Source organism: Clytia hemisphaerica, unplaced genomic scaffold, assembly GCF_902728285.1.
Source record: "Clytia hemisphaerica strain Z4C2 unplaced genomic scaffold, Clytia hemisphaerica genome assembly, whole genome shotgun sequence".
NCBI classification, from domain to species: domain Eukaryota; kingdom Metazoa; phylum Cnidaria; class Hydrozoa; order Leptothecata; family Clytiidae; genus Clytia; species Clytia hemisphaerica.
This window is the reverse complement of record NW_027103768.1, coordinates 303,949-326,441: the sequence shown is the minus strand read 5'-3', so window position 1 is coordinate 326,441 and position 22,493 is coordinate 303,949. Positions and strand designations below refer to the sequence as shown.

Genomic DNA, 22,493 nt, shown 5'->3' with positions numbered 1-22,493 from the left:
TAAAGTATGTCTCAATCAACAGCGAATGAAAAAGCAGTTTTAAGCCATTAAAAACCTAGCAAGGAAAAACTAACACAATGAAAACCTTTTTCCTAAAGGCAGCAATAAACAAAAGAACATTTTTCTTAATATCAACTGAAAATCAAATAAAGTGTCCAGTGTCACTCATCAAATTATGTCCATACTAAGGTAAGAAGATTGCAAGACATCAGAAAACTCCTTTCTTAGTTCGACGAAGTTGCTGTACGTAGGCGATATTTCAAGTACTGGACCACATGTATGGGCGATAGGGCGTCTTTCAAAGTCTCCCTGCTTGATAAAGGAAATCTTAATATGATCGACAATTACAAGGTCTGAGCCCGTAACAAATCTCAAGAATCTTTTGAGACTTGGTTGATCAAGCCCCTTGACAAAACGTTTTAAATGACTGAGGCAATCTCGATCTGCATCATCTTTTGTTTCAGGTTCAAACAATTTTAGTACTTTCTTTACTGAAGGATCCAATTGATTGTACAGTGCATCGATTCCCACTTTCGTTTTAAAAGCATCGAATTGTTGCAGGGCGAAGAAAGATTCTTTCCAGCAAACAGCCATGATATGCGGTTTTTGGACCAGTTCTTGGCGAGCCAACTCGAGAATGATCGTTCGTACATTAGTTGAATTGACAAGTGAACGACATTTGAACTGATCTAGGAAATCAAGCATTTCGTCGCATTGGAAAAATGATTCATCCTGAGTAATTAATGCCTCATTCAGTAAAGTTTTTTCGTCGTTTGAGACATAGTTGAGAAAAGACTTCATAAGATCTTCTTCTTCGTTTTCTCCAAACAAGATGAAGGACAGAAACGATTTGCATATCAAGATTGGGAAGTAACCAACATCCTTGTAACCTTTGTAGATTATTTTACCAATTGCAACCCACTCAGCTGTGAATAGATCATGCCTAATAAAAGGGACACGCTCAAGTTCACCAACAAACAAACTCAAATATACTTCTGTCCAGAAAGCCGAGTACACATCACGATCCACACCCTTTCCGCGTCCTAAAAATTCAAGAATATTTGCTTTTAGATTTACTTTCCCTGAAATCACTTATAAATAATATAGAGTTACCAAAATTTTAGTAATAAAGTACACTTGAAGTGATAGCTAATCAGATTTTAAGGTTGTTGAGGGTTCATTTAAAAAAGTAGAGCCCTTTTACCTCCAGCAGACTCCAGATCTATTTGTGTTTGAAAAATATTTAAAATATATTTCTCAGGTTAAGTTTGGTTAAGTGATAACGTCACCTTGCGACTAGCAAAATGTGGCGAACCCAGTTAACCATCACTTTTTGTGATATAGGACCCACTTAACCATTTTAAAAAATTAGTTTACTTCCAAGTCTGTACACACGAAGGACATATGTTTGAAAATGTTTGAATAAAAGTCGACTTGAAAGTTTGCAAGAGTTGCAGAATTTCGTAAGATAACCTTTCACGGGTGAGCAATTTTTGATTTTTCTTGAGACAAACTTTTGCAAATAAAGGAAAAATTTGTGAAACTCACGAAAGTTTATCTTACTAAAATTAATTGACTCTGTTTTTGAGAAAAATTACAAATTATAATTCTACCTCGTTCTTCTCTTCCAAGCGCATCCACCATTATGAAACTTATATGATCGTTGAGCTGGATCTAGAAAGAAAAATTCATTTGGTTAGTTTCTACAGGTTTCTAGGTCACAACATATATGCCAAAAACGACATTGATTTTACCACTTATTTCATTTTTGTCTTTGCAAGCAACTGTTCAACATACCTCTCGTGTAACTTACGGCATGTCAAAAAAGAACATAAGTTTTGCGCGGAAAATTTAGGGCCTTCTTCAATCTTTATAAATTTGGTATCATTGGAAAGATATTAGTGAGTGAAACAATTTGAAATAAAAAATTCTAAGAATGAAGATGAAAATGAAGATCTTGTAGAAAAGTGCTATAACTGTCATTTTCACTGAAGTGAATTCTTGATCATCGAACGTCATCACCGTGAAAAAAATTCTCAAAAATAATCATTCAGTCAAAAGATATCAAACAAAGTTATAAGATGATTGACATCTAAAAACGCTGTTTTCTACTGTTTTTGTCTATCACTAACTTTGTATCATAAATTTATATTGAATAAATATTTTAGTGAAATTTCTTCACAGTGATGACCTCCCAAGATCAAAGAATCTCTCCAGTGAAAATGAAAATTATAGCACTTTTCTACAAGATCTTCATTTTTTTCTTCTTTATTTTCATCTTTGTTTTTAGAAAAAGACTTTTTTATTTCAAATTGTTCCATTTACAAATATCTCTCCAACGATACCAAATTTATAAAGATTGAAGAATTCCTTCTATAGTCATAGGTAAAAGAAAAAAGAGTGCACACTTATCGTGAACAGACTTTACAGATAGGATGTAGATTTCAGAAATGCCTGTTAATAAACTTAATTTTTTGTCTTATTTGAGAAATTAGGGAAAAGTGCTTTATAATTGATTTTTTTACAAGCTAAATTGTCCTCTTACAGATTTTGCTTCAAGATTTCACAATCTTGAGTTATAAATGGTATTTAGAGTACACCAGTACCTGTAAAAGGAGCTACACATAATCATTACATTCTACTAATTCTACTTTATCCCAAGGAAATTTCAAGCCTTATTTCAGCTATGTAGCACCAACAGGACAGACTTTGAATTATTTCTCAGGCCAAACCCCATTTTTGCAGTTGTCGATCAATTTTTGCCTGAAAATCTCATTTTTTGAAATTTATATATGATACAGCTGTATAATAGTTTCATTCTAATTCCACTTTAACCCAAGGAACATTTTTTAAACCAAATTTCAGCTTTGAGGCACCACTAAAAGAGCAAACTCTAGATTGTGTCTCTGGCAAAACCCAATTTTTGCAGTTTACAAAAATTTTAGTCCAAATTCTTTTTAATGTGTATGAAACAGCTGTATAATTGCTGCATTATAAGCTAACATTGTAAAAAAGGGTCACTATAGCCTGTTACTAAGTATTTGGAATACGCAACTTTCGGAAGTAAAAAGCTCGCCATTCTTTAATGATGTCAGCATGATCTGTTTTTGCTGAAAAACTCCAACAAAAAGGTTGAAATTTAATCTTGCAATTACATGTTTTTTTTATAAGCATAACGTTTATAAGCATACCGAGACCTGAATTTGTCTAAAATATAAGCATATTACAAGCATATTACTGAGCTTGCTTTTGAGGTGTGTAATTGAAAATATTTTTTCTAATAGATGGAAAAGAAGTCGTTGTTTTTAAAAAATACAAGCGTAAACACGGCAATCGTTCACAACTTTCCTGAAAAATCTTTGTGTCATTACTTATTTCCCTATCCTCGTGTATACCAATGACAGATTTTGGAAAAATTAGTATTACGATAAACATACTTCGAGCCTGAGTCTAAAATATCCCTAAGCATAACTGAGGTTGTTTCCCAAAAAAATATATGCTTATAAAAAAAAACATGTATTTGATGATTAAAAATTAAAAATTAACTCACCATGTCACCTTTAAAGTGAGCGATCATATCTTCTTTCACCTGCATTCTCCTTATTCTCAAAACATGAATAGCAGCAGGTATATCTTCAATTGAAGGTTCTTGGTGTTGATGAGGAACATGATATGGTTCTTGAATTGAAGGCTGTTCTGGAATTGAAGGCAGTTCTGGAATTGAAGGCAGTTCTGGAATTGAAGGCTGTTCTGGAATTAAAGGCTGTTCTGGAATTGAAGGCTGTTCTGGAATTGAAGGCTGTTCTGGAATTAAAGGTGCTTCATGGTCAAATCCAGACAGATTGTAAGGAAAAAGTCATCCAAGTAGCCTCCAAGGCAGTTGGTACAATCAGTATCATCAACATTCATGATTTCATTACAGTTTGTGCACAATTTTCTTTTTCCCTTCTCCTTAATCAAGACTTGAGGCAGTTCCTTCTCTTCTTCGTCGTCGTCAATATCGTTAAAATCATAAGAGCTTTTTAAAACAAAATATGTCTTAGAAATAAGCATTCCTTTTCTATTGAGGTACTTTTGAAGCTTTTCGTTTTCATCTATTTGTTCCCCACTTGCGCTTGTGATATCAAATAATGTGGCATAAGAAGCTTCTCCAAATAAGTTGCAGCCGTCTTGGTCATAATAATGTTCTATAGCTTTATCTTTAATATCCCTAAATGTGCTGTCTTCGGGGACGTCGATATAACGTGGTCCACCACCTTCACTTAACCGTACAAAAGTATAGCTTCTTTCTTCTGGATCATACCTTTTCCATTTTAAATGAATCTTTTTGGCGGGTGCAGCAGCTCTCTTTGCTTTGACATTTTTGATTTTAGACAAAAGTCCCGAGAGTCTGTGTTCAGTCTTTTTATCCTTCTTATCTTGTCTTGTGGAGGTTTCTTCTGGTCTATTGGTTGGCAGTGTTCCATTTTGTCTTCTAAAACGACCATCTTGATGTCTGCTGCTGGAAGGAAGATCTTGATGTCTGCTGGAAGGAAGATCTTGATGTCTGCTGCTGGAAGGAAGATCTTGATGTCTGCTGCTGGAAGGAAGATCTTGATGTCTGCTGCTAGAAGGAAGATCTTGGTGTCTACTGTTGGAAGACAGGGCATTTTCTTGATTATTCCTTTCATTGAAATATTTTTCTACTGCTTTACTTATCAAATTTTCCATCTAAAGAAATAAAATCAATCAAAGCTATTTTAAAATTAAATTCAGATTTATTCAATTATATTATTGTTGCTTGCCATGAGAAAAATTTAAAAGCTTAAAATATATAAACCCTGTGTCAAAAATTTTTGGTTTATATCAACAGTTGACATAGCTGAAGCCCACTACCTACAGGGGGAGCTACACCTAAAGTTTTCCTTAAAAATAGCTGGTGGCTGGAGTCTTCTGAATTTCAGGGGTTTTAGATTAGAAAACTATTCAGCAAATTAAAGCAAAGATCGGCAAGAATCAGAAAAGTTTTTGCCTGCGGCACTACCTACCCTCAACACCTGGTTTTCTTCTAACTATTTTTGGAGGAGATATTTGTAAGTAGTTTACCACTAACCAATTATTCCAAAACCAAAAAGGAATATATACATAAGTACTCTAGGACGTACCTATCAAAGTTAGGAGGTACCAATATCAGATTTGTGAGGAGGGGTACCTGGCTTTCAGGGGAGACCTGAATCTTAATAGTTGGTTAGTTTATTGGTCCAAGGGGGAGGGTCAAGCAGTTAGCACACGACGCTTTGCCTACTAACTGCTTTTTCACAAGAAGTCAGTAACACCACCACCCTTTGTACACTAGTACAGTTATTACTAAAACTGAATTTTTGGTTAAATTTACATACACCACCCTTGAAAATGGTTTTTTGACCATCATAAAAGCAATAAAATCTGATAAAACAAAATCTATTATCTTAAATGTTTCAATTTTCTGTCTTTCAATAGAAAATTACAACATTTGGAATATTTTAGAATATCGAATTTCTATGACGTAACCACATTTTTAAGATTTCAAAAAAAAAACTTTTTGAAAATTTGGAAAAAAATTCAACTTCCTACCTAAATTTTTTTTTTGTAATACGATGTTTTTTTGAAAATATCCTCACAAAATTTCATTTTCACGCAGTTAGTTAGTACCAGAATTTGGCATTTTCTAATCAAGGGTATTAAGTAAGAGTACTAAGTGATTTCATCCAATCCACATGGCACACCACCACGGTACAAACCGGCATAGTGTCTTGTACTAACTACTTGACCTCCCTGGTTGGTCTAATGTCGACATCCCTCTTCTAATTTTGACACCCTTCGACAGGAATAAATGGTAGGTTGCAATTACTGCTTAAAACTAATTTTCTTTGCTTAGCAATCAGAGAGGAATAAATCATTTGTCAATCCGTGATCCCGACTTTATGTATGTATTAATATTCTCTAAAGAAAGGTGTCAAAATTAGAAAAGGGATGTCGACATAAGACCAACAAACGAGCCTGAGTATCCAGACTCAAAAATTTTAGAAAAGAGAAATTTACCACAGCCATACAAAGTTCTAAAATTTCTGAGTCTGGTGCAACTAATCAGCTGGTACTGTACAGTTTGATTGATACAGTCTGTGGGGACCTGGATTTCCCGAGTAATATTTTGTATGTGATGTCATAACTTCAGTTTTGTGAAGTTTTTTTAACTTTTAAATTTTCGAGTTATTTGGGTCTTTATAACTCAAGTCTCTCAAGGCCCCAAGTCTATTTGGTCTGTGAGTGTTGATAAAACTTTGGAAACGGTTGTGACTTACCGTAACTTGGTCTAGTCGACACCCCTCCTCTAATTCCGACACCCTTTTTATCAGCTGAAATTTAGAGAAAGGTTGAAAAATCTTTTCTTTGCTCAGTGGTCAGAGAGGAATTAATCCTTTTTTAATCAGTGATTCAAGCTTTCATATTATTCAGACTTTCTCTAAAGAAGGGTGACAGAATTCGACGAGGGATGTCGATATTAGACCAACTTACGGTACTTCTTCATAAAGACTTATTTCCTACTTTCCAGACATTCTGGGACTTTGCAACTCCTTTTTTATGTTTTTTTAACTGATTTAATGACTTACCGTAAGATTGCCACTGATGGGATTCGAACCCATTTTAGAAATGCACTAAAGTCTCGCTAATCAGGAACCCAACGCCCCAACTTCTGCGCCACGGAAAAAAATGCACATAAATTAACTTTCCATGAAACCCCCTTAAGCTCTAGAAGGTTGGCAAACGATATCATACCAAGTCATACTCCAGGATGCATAGTTTCTTATTTTCCCCCTTCTCTAGCTCCAACCCTAACCCTAACTGATAAAAACCAAACCCCCGTCTAGGTCACGTGGATTGAAAAATTTCACATGCATCCTGGAATATGATATGGTTGGCCAACCTCCAAAAGAACTTTAAAAACTACCAAAAATCCAGACCCAAATCAGCAACAGAAATAATTAGAGATAAACTGCAAAATAATTCATGGGCTGGAAATCCACAATACACTCCCTTAAATTAAACACAAGCAGTCCTCCCTAAGGGAGCCAAAGAGGGTTGAGCAGAGACTTGGCATATCAGTGATCATCGAAAAATAGTGCAGACATAAAATACAGAAAATAGGAACAGACTACGAAAATAAAAAGAAAACACTCTGACAAGACTAACATAAATGACAATAAAAACACGAACACATAACAATGAATATACCTAATCAAAGAAAGTTCATGACAATGAACGTCTAAAATGGATTGTTGGATGTTGGATGATCGTACCTACTCATCTGATGAGTAGGTACCATAAAGTACAAAATCAACCGCGAAGTATCACGAAGTAGTAAATAGAACTATGTCAATCACAATTTTGAATTAAACTTACACCTTACAGCTACAATCATTAATGTCCATTTATTCAAAACACTAATGGTTTACAAAGTCGAAGGACCCATGACCAACACGACCCAAACAGAAACATAAAACGCAAGAAACACGAGGCACGTGTTTGGCAAGATAAGAAATCTTTCCGACTTTTTGAGAAACTCCGTCCCAAACTCCGACAACTTTTAAGAATCTCCGTCTAAAAATTTTGGGAAACCCCCCTTATAGCTCCGGGAAACTTTGGGAAACTCCAGCTTGATCTTGGGAAACTCCAGCTTGATCTCGGGAAACTCCGTCTAAAATTTGGGAAGCTCCGGCTTAGTTTGAGAAACTCCGTCTAAAACTTGGGAAACTCCGGTTGTTTTTTCCTGAGAAATTTTGAGCCTTCAGGGCCATCGTACAGAAAACAATATGAGAGCGACTGCATTCAGTTCATTGTAATACAAGGGCAATATTCATAAGGAAAGAACTGCATTTTGCAGAGGGGTCCAGCGAAAATAGCCCCCAGCTAAATTCGAGAAACATAGCCCCCACCTTCACAAAAAGCAAAATATCAAAGAAATTCTGCATGCAAATTCTCGATAAATTTATTGCGCCGCAGACAAAATCTTTTATCAAGAGGGATAAAACCTTCCCCACAACATAAAATTTAAAATATCTTCAACCTATCAGCTCTTCTGGCTCTATAACAGTTCTATATTACACAACAACACTCAGCCCCCCTTCCCTTGCTTAGCTAGCAAGCTCGCTCCGCTAGCCCCCAGTATTTTTCAAAAAATACAGCCCCCAATCAAGCAAAAATGGTTTAGCCCCCCTCTAAGCTTAGGGGTGGTGCATTCTATGGACTGAGGTAAATAAAGAACGTAACACTACATCAAGAAGAATAGGAGTACATACATACCGTGAGATTGGGTAACTTGCATCAGTGGAGCCTCCACTGATGCAAGTTATCCAATCTCACGGTACATACATGGAGCTTTTCAGTTCAGCAGGCAGGGAGTACAGAGGGAGAAAACCAAAAGTTGGTGTAATAATGTTATGTTAATAATCTATGTTCTAATTCCATCAGCCGTCCTGAGCTGAGAGATAGGAATAACAAGTAATATGTAACATAGTAGAGTTTTGCAGTTTCCAAATGACAGTTGGATTTCCCAGATTGGAAGTGATGTAGGTAATTATGATGCTCAAAACTTTTCAGCTTGGGAAATACCGTGCGTTTCCATTTAAAAAAATGATGAGCAAGTCATTGATGATGCAAGAAATCAATAAAAGATCAATACTGTCAACTGCTCTAACTTGGGACGATTGGTCAAAACATGGGACTGTTGATATTCAGTGAGGCTGGAACATCGATTTTTGAGGATTACGATTTTACCAGCTTTTTAGCGATTTTTGCCTCGCTAACCCAAATCTCGCAACCTCTTTATCTTAAAGGATGATCGAAATTAGAGTTTTTCAGCGTTCCGAAAAAAACGCAAAGCAGAAATTTTTTCATCTTCACAGGATCGATTGTCAACAACAAAATACATCTTTTGGTCTTTGGGTTTGTTTCTGACGTTTTTCCTTCAAAGAATATCGATCACTTTCCTTTTCCCCTTGAGCGCGCGAGAAAATAATGATTAGCTCGCATTCTCGCGCGGGCGAATAAAGATGAGGCGGCAATCTTGCACTGAGGGTGGTACTTAGTTTCCGCCCTTTTTTGCGCCCACCATAGAATGGTCCAAATACGGGGGTATTCCAAATGATAAACGATGTCGTTCTGAGTGTTTTATTTTCTGCTAGATACAAATAGTATATTGAATACTATTAACTTATCTATTTGAATATTTTTGAGCCCAAATTTAAATATCTGGTTAAATAAAAAACAAATGACAGCAGTTCTGTTTTTCCCTCAAACCCCCTGGAAAAGTTTTTTTGCCGACTTAGCTATTTTACAAATTTCGGAAAAGAACTCCCATAGGAATTCCGATTCATAACCCGATTGGTTCATTTCAGAACGGCTTCAAGAAAGTCATAATGGCAGATAATTTTAAAAGTTTCTGTGTGTAAATGTGTGTAATTTATTGATGTTGATGGCTTGTTGATTCTTTAAAGAAAAAAGATAACAGGTATAGCTTTTTCTAATCCTGGAATATCGAGGTTCCAGCTACACTGATATTTGGCCTGTATTTTCACCTACTGTTAAATCTCTTTGACAACAAATTTGTTTTGATAACTCCACCAAGTTTATCAAGCATTGTACTTTCTGTCATCATAACATGTCACGATAACTTTCACTGATAGCGCGCCCTTTTTAATTTTTTTTTTCATTCAAAATGACCAGACGCCGATTGTAGAATTAGACAACGCCCGCCGCCTAACCGCCTATCGCCCGATGGGATTAACAAATAAAGAGTGTGTAACTTGCCATGTCGTTTTGCCACTAATTTGGTCTTCTTCGTTCCAGACATTTGCGTGTGTGTTCCACTACGGATTTTTTTCATATTTCGATTTAAAAGCCTACTCAGTGAAATCTCACGCACTTTCAGGATTTTCTCCCCATGTCCCGCATTTACATAAAATTTCCGGTTTTTTGAAAAAAATATTCAGGTTTTGGAAAACAGAACTGCAAAATTTCCTGATTTTGGAAAATTGGGACTTTAAACAATTTCCTGATTTCTCCGATTTCCCGAAAAAAAATTCTTACAAAATCGGATTATCGGGAAAAATTTTCTTGGAGCTCTCCCGCATTTTAGTGACGCCAAGTTGACAGCTATGAAGCCTGCAAAGCCATCAAATTTCAAAATAATTGCTTAGCTTATAATACTTTTTGTATAATTCAATGAGGTTAGATTGGAAAGGCTGAAATACAAGAGATGTGATCAATTTCAATAGCTAGGAAGCTATACTTGCTTTAAAATCCCTAAGCTGTCAACTCTCCCGCATTGAGCGGGAGACTCCCGCATGTCAACGATTTCTCCCGCGTGAAGAAAATTCTGCCAAATCTCCCGCATTTTTGGGATTTTCTCCCGCATCTCCCGCATTTCCAAAAATTTTCTGATTTTGGAAAAACCAAACGGCGAAATTTCTGGATTTTGAAAGATCGGAACGAAAAATTCCCCAATTTCCCGAAAAAAATTTCCAATAAAATCGGATTTTACGACAAAATTTCCCCGATGTCCCGATTTTCCGATTTTGAAAAATTGGATTATCGGGGAAAATTTTTCCGACTTGGAGCTCTCCCGCATTTTTGAGAGGCGAAGTTGACAGCTATGATTTTCAGGATCAAAATTTTAATTGTTTTGTCCAGAGATATGTTATAGCGGAGCTGGATGAAGGACAAGAATTCCTTAGCGGATTGCTCCTTTGTCTTTTCTATTGTAAACTGTTCATAATAGAAATCTCTGTCCCCTAGAGTGTTTTGTTTTTATAAGAAAAATGAAGCAGACAAAGTAGTCATGCAGTACGTTTGCATATATTTTGCTATGATGTTCCCGCTTTTCATCAAAATAATATTTGCAAAAGATACCCCAAAAGTTTCTTTGTAAATGAAATCTAATTTTATCAGCTTGTGTTATGAATTTGAGAAGCTTTCATGATTTCTCTTTAAAAATTTCGGTTGTAAATATTTTAACAAATATTGTTACACTTGACTTGAAATTTTTTCCATAATCAGACATACCGACTTGCTATTTGAAAATATCAGTTAGAAAGTGAGGCACCCCGCGGTGTAGCGCGGTATTTCAAATGAAAAAGAGCCATTTATAATCTTACAGAAGAAATTTCTTATAACTTTACTAATGAAAACAATGTTTTTCATTTTTTTAAATTGTCATTCACCAATGTTTTACAGACCCACTTAATAATTAAAAGTTTTTAATCGTGAACATTAAATGCAGCAGCAGAATCATTGGCGAATTTGTAATTAAAAAAGTTTAATTTCATATCAAATTTTAATGTCAGGGACAGAGATAGAACAAGGCTTTTTCAAATGTGCGTTATCCAGCTCCGCTATAACATATCCCTGTTTTGTCATGGTATTTTACTTAATTTCTATTTCTATTTCTATCCATTTATTTGCATAAGCCTATAAAAAAGCTAACATTGCAAATATTTAACAAAAAACTTGTTTATAAAAATAAAAAGTATAAAAAGAAAGAAGAATATTATACAATAATAAATAGTAAAAAAGGTAATTTGAAAAAGTTGGTGATCATCAAATTTCAAGAACTTAACAAAAAAAAATCTAATAATGAACAAGATTCAAGTGAAGGTATTAAGGAGTGTAAATACTCAAACCTGAAGGTAAGAATTAACAAAGAGGCAGGAACTTAAGAATCTTGAAAGTATAGTAAGTCACTGGCCCTTAAATGATTTACTATTTTGTCCTGTTATTTATCCAAGTATTAGCTTGAAATATTGGCATTTAGCATGAAAACTCAATTTCTAGGGCGCCATTATGGATTTATAGGAAATTCTTGAAAACTTAAAATTGATTTTACCTGGAGCTATCCCTGAAGTGTTTCATTGCTGAAAATCTTAAAGTGTGTACCTTGGGAAGTTTAAAAGTTGTGGGTCCTCAAAAATGCTACCCCATTTTGCTACCCAGAATTGGAGAAAATCAGCCTTTTTAGCCTGAAATTGAAACATTGAGCGATCTCGGTGGGGGTTATTTTGTCTTCTTATGTCGAATATTAGTACAAGACACCATTTAGAAACTATTTTGACCTTTTCCTGACCTTTCAGGGCCTCAAAACGGGCCAAAAATGCCATTTTTACTCATTTTTTGCTTTAATGAGAATCAAAAACCCCCTGGGGAATGCTGGATTTTTTATCTAGGAGGTTAAAAATTGCGCAAAATGTCTTACAATAGATTAAAAATTTTCACAAAAAATACTACACTTAGAATTTTTTGGCTTTGCCATTTGACGATCTACTCTAGTTCAGAGTCTGCTAAATGACGTGCCCTACGTGCCCACGTGCCCTCATTTTTTTGACGTGCTTTACGTCCCCAACGTGCTAACATGCCTACGTGCCCTCCGAAATTGGGCGTGCCCGACGTGTTTACGTGCTTGCGTGCCAAAAGTTTTGACGTGCCCTCAAATTTTGACGTGCCCTCAAATTACGACGTGCCCTCAAGTTTTGACATGCCCTCAAAATTTCAACGTGCCCCCAAGTTTTGACGTGCCCTCGAATTTTGACGTGTCCTCGAATGCCTTTCATTTGCATTGACAAGCACAATTGACTCCATCATTGTATTGACCAGCACCATTGATTCCATCATTGCATTGACCAGCAACATTTTTTCCATCATTGCATTGACCAGCACCATTGATTCCATCATTGCATTGACCAGCACCATTGATTCCATCATTGCATTGACCAGCACCATTGATTCCATCATTGCATTGATCAGCACCATTGATTCCATCATTGCATTGACCAGCATCATTGATTTACCAAAGCCGTCAAATCTTTCAGTTTATTCACAAACACCAATTTACAATAAAAACAATTGGATTTATTATCTCCACAGTCATATTCACCAGAACGAACAGATCCTGCTGTACAATCATCAGATTTCCAAAATTCTTGAATAGATTTTAAACAGAGTCGTTAGGTTCTCCTAAAATCACCAGAGTCGTTAGCTCTGACGCATAAATTTAAAAATTTTGATAGTTCGACACCTCAGGGCCACCATTTTCAGCTTTTTCCCCATCGTTACTTCGTTACTTTTTCGTTACCCCTTGTTACTTGCGTTACTTCATCGTTACCGACCGTTACTTCATCATTACCTGTCGTTACCTACCGTTACTTGTCGTTACCTATCGTTACCTACCGTTACCACTTTTAGTAACAACAATCGAATTTAATAAATCGCCCTGAATCGCCCATAAAAATTTATGTCTGTCTTCCTTCTTTCCAATGAAATATGATGTTCTTTTAAAATTTTTAGATTTCAAGAAAATCAGTTTCAAAGAGAGAAACTTTTTTGTAAATTAATTTTCTATCTATATATTTGATGTCTTTGAAGGTAATTTTCCATACGTCGATGGTGAAGGGACAGTACAAGTTTCATAAACTTTCAATCGAGTATGTTGCAGTTTGTATCTAATATTTACACAGCGTTGACGTTGGCGTCTTGCTTACTCTCCAATGGCAAGTTCAAAAATCCGAACAAAGAGTTCACCACAGACATTAATCGCCTACTGAAAGAAGCTTGGTGCTCTCCCTTTGTTGATCAAAACCTGTGTAGTGAGTTTTCTACCGATGAGATGTTCTAAGCCATCAAAACTCTTAAGGCTGGGAAGGCTCCTGGTGTCGACAATTTACATCCCAAATTTTTCCTCCACATGGATGATACGTGTCTTGACTGGTTACGCCAATTCTTCAACCACTGCTTGAAAACGATATCCGTCCCCAAAATATGGAAACTTTCTAAAGTCGTTGCCGTACTAAAGCCAAAGAAGCCACCTGATAATCCAAGCAGCTACAGACCCGTAAGTCTTCTTTGCATCCCTCTGAAACTCTATGAACGCTTGATTTATAATAGAATTCAACCGATCACTGAATCTTTTCTTCCTAACGAACAAGCTGGCTTCCGTCCAGGTCGATCATGCCTTGACCAAGTTGCTCTGCTTACTGAGGACATAGAACATGCATTCGATCAGAAGCTCAAGGCTGGTATTGTGCTCGTGGATCTCTTTGCAGCATATGATACAGTTTGGCATCGTGGTCTGACACTTAAACTGTTAAAAACGATTCCTAGCCGTCAGATAGTTCGTGCCATCATGTCAATGATATCACAGCGTCGCTTCCACGTCCATATCGGTGGAAAGAAATCCCGCTGTCGCACCCTTATCAATGGTGTTCCACAAGGGTCTGTAATCGCTCCATTACTCTTCAACATCTATACACATGACTTACCACCTACCGTTAGCAAGAAGTATGTGTATGCAGACGACCTTGCTTTGAAATCCACCCACAAAGATTTCCCAGAGATTGAAATGGACCTTTCCAAGGATGTTGACTCCTTAAGGACATATTTCACAAATTGGAGACTCAAATTGAACACTGGTAAAACTGTCTCGAGTGTGTTTCATCTCGCCAACCCGAAAGCCAATTACGAACTTAACGTGACAACGAATGGTGAGAAATTACGCTTTGAAAGAAACCCAGTTTACCTTGGTGTTACGCTAGATCGTACCCTTTCTTTCAACCAACACCTTACAAATGCCTCCTCCAAGGTTACAAAACGTTGTAATCTTCTTAGAAGACTCGCTGGTAATTGCTGGGGCGCAGACTTCACTACCCTCCATACAACCGCTCTAGCTCTCTGCTACTCCACAGCAGAATACTGTTCTCCTATTTGGAGCTACAGCCCTCACTGTAACAAGATTGACGTTTATTTGAACAGCTGCATGCGAGTGATAAGCGGCTGCATCAAATCGACCCCCACTGAAATTCTAACAGTGCTCTGCGGAATTGCTCCATCTGACATCCGTAGGAACAAAAACATGCTAGATTTCAGAAACCGTACTCTTTCCGACGACCACATGCTTAACATCGTTGCCAACAACCTGCTACTTAACGGCAGGTTAAAAAGCAGATCTCCACTCTCAAGGAGGATGCACTCACTTGCTGCTGACAACACCAAGAATGTTTCCCCTCAAACTTGGGCCGATGCAAAATGGCGCCAACGCTGGAATGATTCAACTCACCAATTGAAACAATTTATTCCGCTGCCCTCGAACAAACCACCTGGTCACGATCTAAAGCGCCACGAATGGGTCCAGCTAAATCGCATACGTTCGGGTTACGGTCGTTATGGTAGTTTTATGCATTGGATTGGTCTGAGCAATAACCCTAACTGTGTCTGTGGTGAAATACAAACTCCTCAACATGTTTTAGTTTGCCAAACGATAGACATCCGAGGTGATATTAAAACAGTTGACAATGACTTTCGAAATTGGATCAATTCAAATAATTTAGATATTTAATCTATTGTTTATTTACTATTTATTATACATACTCATTTATTTGTCTTTCTATCATACGCATATATATACACAGCGTTGACATGCTGATTTTAATTTATCGTCCACAAATTTTGAGTTATTGTTAATGTCAAAAAGTAACCATTTGTCTTCTAATTTTCCAATGACTGCAGTTTTAGTGATTTGATTATTCGAGTTGGACTGAAGACATATTGCCACTTATTTTCCACCAAACGAGCTGCCTTTCTTAGTACCATTTCTAAATTGTTGGTGAGTAGTTGTGTACTATTTCGACTTCAAACAGAGCTAGCATATTTCAAGATTGGTCATACAAATACTTTGTAACATACCGGTTGACCCACGAAAAAGTATAAGAGTTTGGAGGGTAACTGTGTCCGAAAAAAATTGAATTTTAACTAAATTCTTTTTTCATGGTAAAGAGGAAAGGCAAACTTAAATTTTGATGTATCATTTTTTAATTTTGGAAAATTAGTTATCGAGATATGGAGGTATAAAGTCAAAAGTCATTATAAAAAACAGTCCAAAAAAGTCAAAAAAGACAATATCAAATTAATTAATTAACAAATAAAAAGAGATATCGAGTGGGAAGCATATTTTGATTTCTTTTACCGGAAGGATTCAAAAAAGTTCGAATTGTTGAAGGTGGAATATTAGGCCAATGACAACGCCATCGCCTAAGAACCTCGGAAGCGTTATTTGTTCTGGCGTATTCCAGACAAATCCATACACGTTGATTTTTGCTTAGCTGAGCCATCTCTGAAAGTTTTCTCTCAATGCTCTTACAAATTTAACATCAAACAAGGCATTATGAAAATTCATTTTGCTACTTTTGGTACTGTTTATTTATTCCCAAAAGAACGATTTGGGAATATTGTCCAACATTCCATATTACTTATTTATTTCTTAACGAAACTTTTAAGACAAAGAAATAGCAAATGATCAAAGGAAAGATGTTTGTTCCTGATACAAATTTGATACTATCTTTTTTGACGTTTTTTGACCGTTTTTTTATAATGACTTTATACCTCCATATCTCAATAACTACTTTTTCAAAATTAAAAAATGATACATCAAAATTTAAGTTTGCCTTTCCTCTTTACCATGAAAAAAGAATTAAATTAAAGTTAAAATTAAATTTTTTTTTGGACACAGTTATCCTCCAAACTTTTATACTTTTTCGTGGGTCACCCGTTAGAAATTTAGATTCTTTGTCAAAGTAGTGAAGACTTCGTTGAAGATAAACACAAACATTACACTAGTTGCTTTCGATATGATGTTGCTAATGTGTTTTTTCCAATTTAGATTTTTTGTTATGGTTATGCCGAGGTACTTTACTTGGTCAACCTTCTCAAGTAGGACGGATGGATGGAATAAGAAGCTTCAATCATCTTTCTTTTGTTTGTAATACGAATAAGTTTGCATTTGTCGGGATGAAATTCCATTGACCAGTTGTTTTCTCAGTGAAGTAAGTTGTTTAGATCGTTTTGGAGCACATGACAGTGTGCCAGCTTTTTTATAATTCTGTACAGTAGAGAATCATTTGTAAAGAGTGGTAGTGATGACTCTACCGTTAAAGGCATGTCATTAATGTAAACGAGAAACAACAGGGGCCCTAAAAGAGTTCCTTGAAGAACCCCTGACGTAACTGGAGAGCTTTCAGAAATTGTGCCTCCATAGTATCAACCCCCCTGACATTTGGGGGGGGGGGTTACACCCAAAAAAATTCAAAGGAAAACTGGGAGCTAAATAGAGCCAAATATTTGGGGGAGGCTGGAATTTCGATGGCTGGGGGCTGACTATTTTTCTTTATATCACCATATTTTTCTCCAAAAACCTTTCATTTTACAGTCTTTTGATTCTGTTTGTTTTCACTTGTGTCTACCATCTTAAATTAACCATTATTATAGTCATTTTCACCCACGAAATAGATTTCGAGAATGTCAAAAGAATAGAAATGTGATTTTCCTAAAAACGATATCAAATCAACAAATATTCTATTATAGGTATAGGACTGGGGGCTGCTTAAAAAAAATTTAGTATTTGGCTGGGGGCCTATTTTTTTGCCTGGGACCTAGACCAGGGCTGGACCCTATGACCTCTTACAACAATACTCTGTGTTCTTCCTGACAGGAAGTCTTTAATCCAAGCAAGGATTTTTTATATATTTTTTTCAACGTTGCAGACTTTCATTTAGTTTGTAGCTACAATATGTTTCATTTAACTATTATTATTAACTATCAACAATTTAACTAATATTTCACATTATTTTGTCAGAAATCAGCAGAAATTGCTTAAGTTTCCTGGCATTTTAATAAGACATTTAAGGCAGTTTCAAACTGCACATCCATTGATATATAATAATCCTATGTTTGGATAAAAACTTTTTTGGCGCTTTGGGGGCAGGGCCTTCAGAGGGGAGGGGCCTGGGGGAGCCCTTATATGGGGACATGTTCATAAAAAAAGGCAAGTTTTTGAGGTTTTTGTGACATTTCAGACCTATGTTACAAAATTAGCCTATATTTTTCTAACAGAATTTGATCCTTCTCAAAGAATAACATGATGGTTAGCTCATTAGATTTCTGTTGGCAAATTATGTAACAGCAATTTCCAAAGCTTAGTATATCTCAAGTTGTGATAATTTGAATCTTGCCAGAATTCTGGCTAATGATGTAACATTGCAATTTTCTAAAAAGCTGGCTAATGACTCTAAAACAGCTATTAGGCAATATTCACATAAAAAATGGTACATTGGCATCATTAGGGGGTTGAAGGGGATTCTATTGGCAATGCATTTTTTTATGAACATGTCCATGGGCTTCCCCAACATTTTTTTTGTTAAATTCCTTCATTTTACATAGTTTGGCCACTTTTTGGAAGGTTTCAAGAAAATTGAATTGATTTTTGCTGAATTTTCCTCAAATTGTTGAATTAAAGACCGTTCAAGTCAGATATTTAAAAAAAACAATTTTATCAGGAGACATGTTTGACATAATTTCCAGGAAATTTATCAGAATTCATGGAATTGTTTGAGTGTCATAATTCTCTTATTACAAAAAAGAATGTTGAAAATTTACTATTACCGATTTTATTACCAATTTCAAAAGGAATTCTGGCTTAGAAAATCAAAGTAAAAATTATCATACTATCTCCATCAAAATACCAAAAAGTCCTAGCAAACCAACTCAAAATTTTTCAAAGACAAGATATCAGCAGTCAAATAAGTTGCACGTATATCTGATATCTCCTTACAAGTGCACTATTTTTAAAATGAACATTTTGGGACTGAAATTTTCCAGCTGCTTGACCTTATGAAGAAGACCGTTGATAGAATATTGTCTGGAACAAGTTCATAGAATTTCTGTTCAACTATCTTCTTTCAGGAGATTTGGGTGGCAGAGCAGTATATGCATTTCGTCCTTATTAGGACTCGTCAACACTGCATACTGCACCCTGGCTAGACTTTTTACCTTTGATTACAGTATAAATTTTTACCCACTTGACTAAATTTGATAAATAATCCACCATAATCTAAAATTTATCTTTCCACTTTGTAATATAAAAATATTTTTACTGTTAAAACTCATAGCACTTTGGAAAATTGAGCTCAAAGTGTGATCAATCATGATCAGTTCGGCTTTGTGGAGAAAAGAATCGTTCAACTCCCTATTCAACAACAGTGAAACCGAAACAAACTTCTGAACATTATATTTTAGTATTCTGATTTCGAGCGTTATATTTAGAATACCTTCTTATTCCTTCCAATGAGTCCTGGCAAGCTCCATAATTTCAAATATAGCATTCTTCATCATTGATGCGATTTCACAGGAATCAAACAAAACATCTGGTCTGATCTGTGTGGCTGCCCAGTTAATTAGTCCATCAATAAACGAAATTGCTTTGCTTCTTCACTTCCTAATGGTAGCTTTCCTCGCGCCCTTCGTTCTTTGCGGACAGAAATCGGTTTGGTTAATTGGCGATATCATGTTCGTCTGATTTTGACTCTATGTATTGTCTGTGATATTTGCAACCTTTAGTATTTGAGCGAGCATGTTTATTTTGTTCCGCTTTCAAATAACTTTTTGAACGACTAGATGAGTTGCTTTACAAAATCTTAATTTTCTTCCCATTAGGAGTCGCCTACAAAGATCACAATTAACCCTTTGTTAGAATAAGAAAGCTCAACTGAATGCTTGCAACATGGAGCTCAAAGTGAAGCGCTTCTTTGACTCGCTGATACCGTGTTATGGGCGCATCGGACAAGCCATACACATCGGCACTTATTTGTTTTTAATTTTCTCCTCTTCAATTTCTGGTGGAGGTTGGATGAACTCGTCACTTTAGATTTTGTCTACCCCAATCGCCAAATGAAATCTACGAAATCAATGCTGGTGTATTTTCTTTGAAGCTGGCGTGAGGGCTTCGTTGCTGTATGTGGGTGTGCCAACTTGAACTAACAACTCAAAACCTTTCTTATTAGATCAACGAATATTTCGCAAATGATCATTGTGTGGACAAACATTTTGTCTAGCTTCTTTGTATACGTTGTTTCAGGTTGATCAATTATTTCACTTTTGGTCTTTGATCTCCTGCCTCTTGCAAAAGACACAATCTAAGCTGGTTACCTTTCCTCAAACCGATGTATGGACTTTCCTTAGCCCTTAGGCTTCTTTTTCACTCCCATGTACCACAACGAATATCCTCCCCTTCTAACTGTTAGACTCTCCTGGACAATTTGCTTTCTGCTTGGAAAGACGTGCATCATGAGCCACTCATGCAAACTTCTGAGCCCTAAATTACCCTCATGAGCAAGGATTTATAAGTTTTATCAACCGACTGGCAAGTGAACCGGTATTTAATAATGGATTACCATTACGTGGGGTTGGCACGCTGCGTTCCACTGCTCCTGTTCTCCCATCATTGGAATTTGATGATTTTCTGTCGCTGTCACTGAAACCATCTTTGGGTACTGAAGGAGTATTTTTCTTTCAGTAAATGTCACGAAGCTGACTTTCTCCAGTATAAGAGGACATGGATGGACAAGAACATACACTTCCATGGTCGACAATCTTGTCCAATCACAGTACCTGGAACCTTCCACTTTCAATCACCCTTGCACTGTTTCTTTTGATTTGAATTTTTGACGGGCCTTTCCTGCATTCTTTTAAATTGATTGCAACTGTTTCATTTATTCAGTTGCCTAAGTTGTTTTCTGTACACACAAATTTTGCATGATTAACATCAAGGCTCTCCTGGGGTCATCAATACTAGCATCTTTCAAAAGACTTCTTTTTCGATGATATGGTGTTTGACTGAATTGTCGGTTATATTTCTCATCACCTTCTTTCTCTCCTCCATTGAATTGGCGGTGTGCTCAAACAATTTTCATTTCAGCCTCATTCATTGCTTCTTTGCTAATGAGTCGAATCCCCATCAATGACACCACTCTCAAAAAACGAATTCATTTTGCCAATAATGTAGGTACTATTTTGTTTAACATCGTCTTCATTTGCCAAATTCGAGACTTGTGTTGCTTTTGAATTCTTTGATGCTTGTTAGCTGATCCAGAGCCAAGTTTCTCCACAAATAGTCTTGTGCATCTGGAATCCAATATTTAGTTTAATCGCGTCACTGAAAAGAGTTTCGGACCAAAAAAAGACGACGAAATAACTCTTTTCACTTCAGTGACGCGATGAAACTATTTGTTTGCGAGATCATCAAACTGCAGTATTGGAGTTTTGCCTGTAACGTCAGTTTTTGGCTTTTTTGGCTATGGAAATCTTTGCCGAGTCTTATTTACGGTCCCCCTTTCATAAAAGTCTTGCAATCCTATCTACTGTCGAACCAATCACATGCGATTGTGTTCCAGGAAAGATGTTACAGATCCTAAAAGTTATCTCTTTCGGTTCAAATTTCCCCTGTTCACTTACATAACCAGTGTTAATTGACGTTTTATTGGAAGAAACAAAGGAATAGAGACTTCGACTACAAAATCTAAACTTCCTGAATTGACCATACGCTTCATGTGAAAGCTCTCTCAAAAACAACTTGTCGAGTTGAATCAACACCTTGTCAACTGTATTATGCTCATTCATTGCTGCAACTTCAGGTTCTAAAACTTGCCTTGCCTTCCACGGATAAAAATTTTACCAAACTTCTTTTTTTCGAGGGTTGTGAACAACTGACAGACATAAATGTCTTCTTTATTTCTTCGTCTTTTAGACGTTTCCCCCCTCATTAACCCACAATTTCACTATACTAATCCCTCCACCGTGAAGATGAATTCAATTTTTTATTTGCAAACTAGACCTAGAAGAAAGATCAAGCCTACGAAATTCAAACATTCAGTTTTTACTTAGGTTTTCTCGATACAAATTTTGTTAAGATTTGCAAATCGGCTAGAAGTAGGATGCAGTTTATCGTTTGAAGAATTCTTCATCCGTGTGCCTTTTTTAAATCGATTGGCGGACAAAATGTTTTTTAGAAATTGACTAAAGCTGAACAGATTTAAATATAAAAGTTAGTCTGCCTTGGATATTATTTTTTAATTGAGTCTGTTGTTATTTTAATATTTAAAGTTTGTTTAGCCGGATACAACGTAAAGTTTTGATACATATAAGTGACAGATTGTTGTATGAATAGCTGATGCATTCTGACTCACTCCATTCTACCCTCCTCTCTATACGAAGCTTCAAGATTTATGATAAGGATATCGTGTTTTTGATTTACACTCCTGATAGCAGTGTTTAAATGTTCTTATGGTTTGGTGATCATTCGATTGTGGTCAGTGATAAACGACGTTACTGTATGATCTTTTTTTGTTATAGTAGGCGGTGGCTGCACACTTATTGATGAAAAGATGTCGATGTGAAACACAAGCAAGCAAAGGTTAGGAACAAACAGGACGGAACCTTTCCGTTGATTATTTATCTTTTCACCAAGCATTCCTGTTTATGTTGAACAAACAAAGTCTTTTGTTTTCTTTCATATTTTATTCATCCTGACCATTCAGTGAGAGTTGCTTTTCATGAAGTATTCCACTTGCTTTCTTTCTATAAAAACGTTTTTCTATACTATACAT

The 22,493-nt window shown here is 36.1% G+C and overlaps 2 protein-coding genes across 5 annotated transcripts in view; one reads left to right on the top strand and one right to left on the bottom strand.

The window, feature by feature from the left end:
* Window positions 1-22,493, top strand: part of LOC136805712 (receptor-type tyrosine-protein phosphatase beta-like) — a 40,181-nt gene that overhangs the window by 5,593 nt on the left and 12,095 nt on the right. For 2 of the 4 annotated variants that reach the window (XM_067062254.1, XM_067062259.1), the window contains exon 2: window positions 22,240-22,300. The gene's annotated coding sequence lies outside the window, so the exon portion shown is untranslated. Of the gene's footprint in view, window positions 1-16,717; window positions 16,881-22,239; window positions 22,301-22,493 lie in introns of those variants that run through there. The other 2 variants (XM_067062256.1, XM_067062255.1) reach the window with 2 other exon arrangements.
* On the bottom strand, window positions 130-3,595 carry LOC136805827 (uncharacterized). Its single transcript, XM_067062393.1, has 3 exons — window positions 3,551-3,595; window positions 1,614-1,674; window positions 130-1,043 (listed from the first exon to the last, which is right to left on the bottom strand). The coding sequence occupies exons 1-3, from the start codon at window positions 3,593-3,595 to the stop codon at window positions 169-171; spliced, it is 981 nt and encodes a 326-aa protein (XP_066918494.1). The 3' UTR covers window positions 130-168.

Excerpts from the sequence above, each read along its gene's own strand:
- LOC136805827 (XM_067062393.1), bottom strand. The coding sequence starts at position 3,595 with ATGCAGGTGAAAGAAGATATGATCGCTCACTTTAAAGGTGACATG. Across the intron at positions 1,675-3,550 it reads CTCACTTTAAAGGTGACATG|ATCCAGCTCAACGATCATAT; the intron begins GTGAGTTAATTT and ends TTTTCTTTCTAG. Across the intron at positions 1,044-1,613 it reads GCTTGGAAGAGAAGAACGAG|GACGCGGAAAGGGTGTGGAT; the intron begins GTAGAATTATAA and ends TTGAATTTTTAG.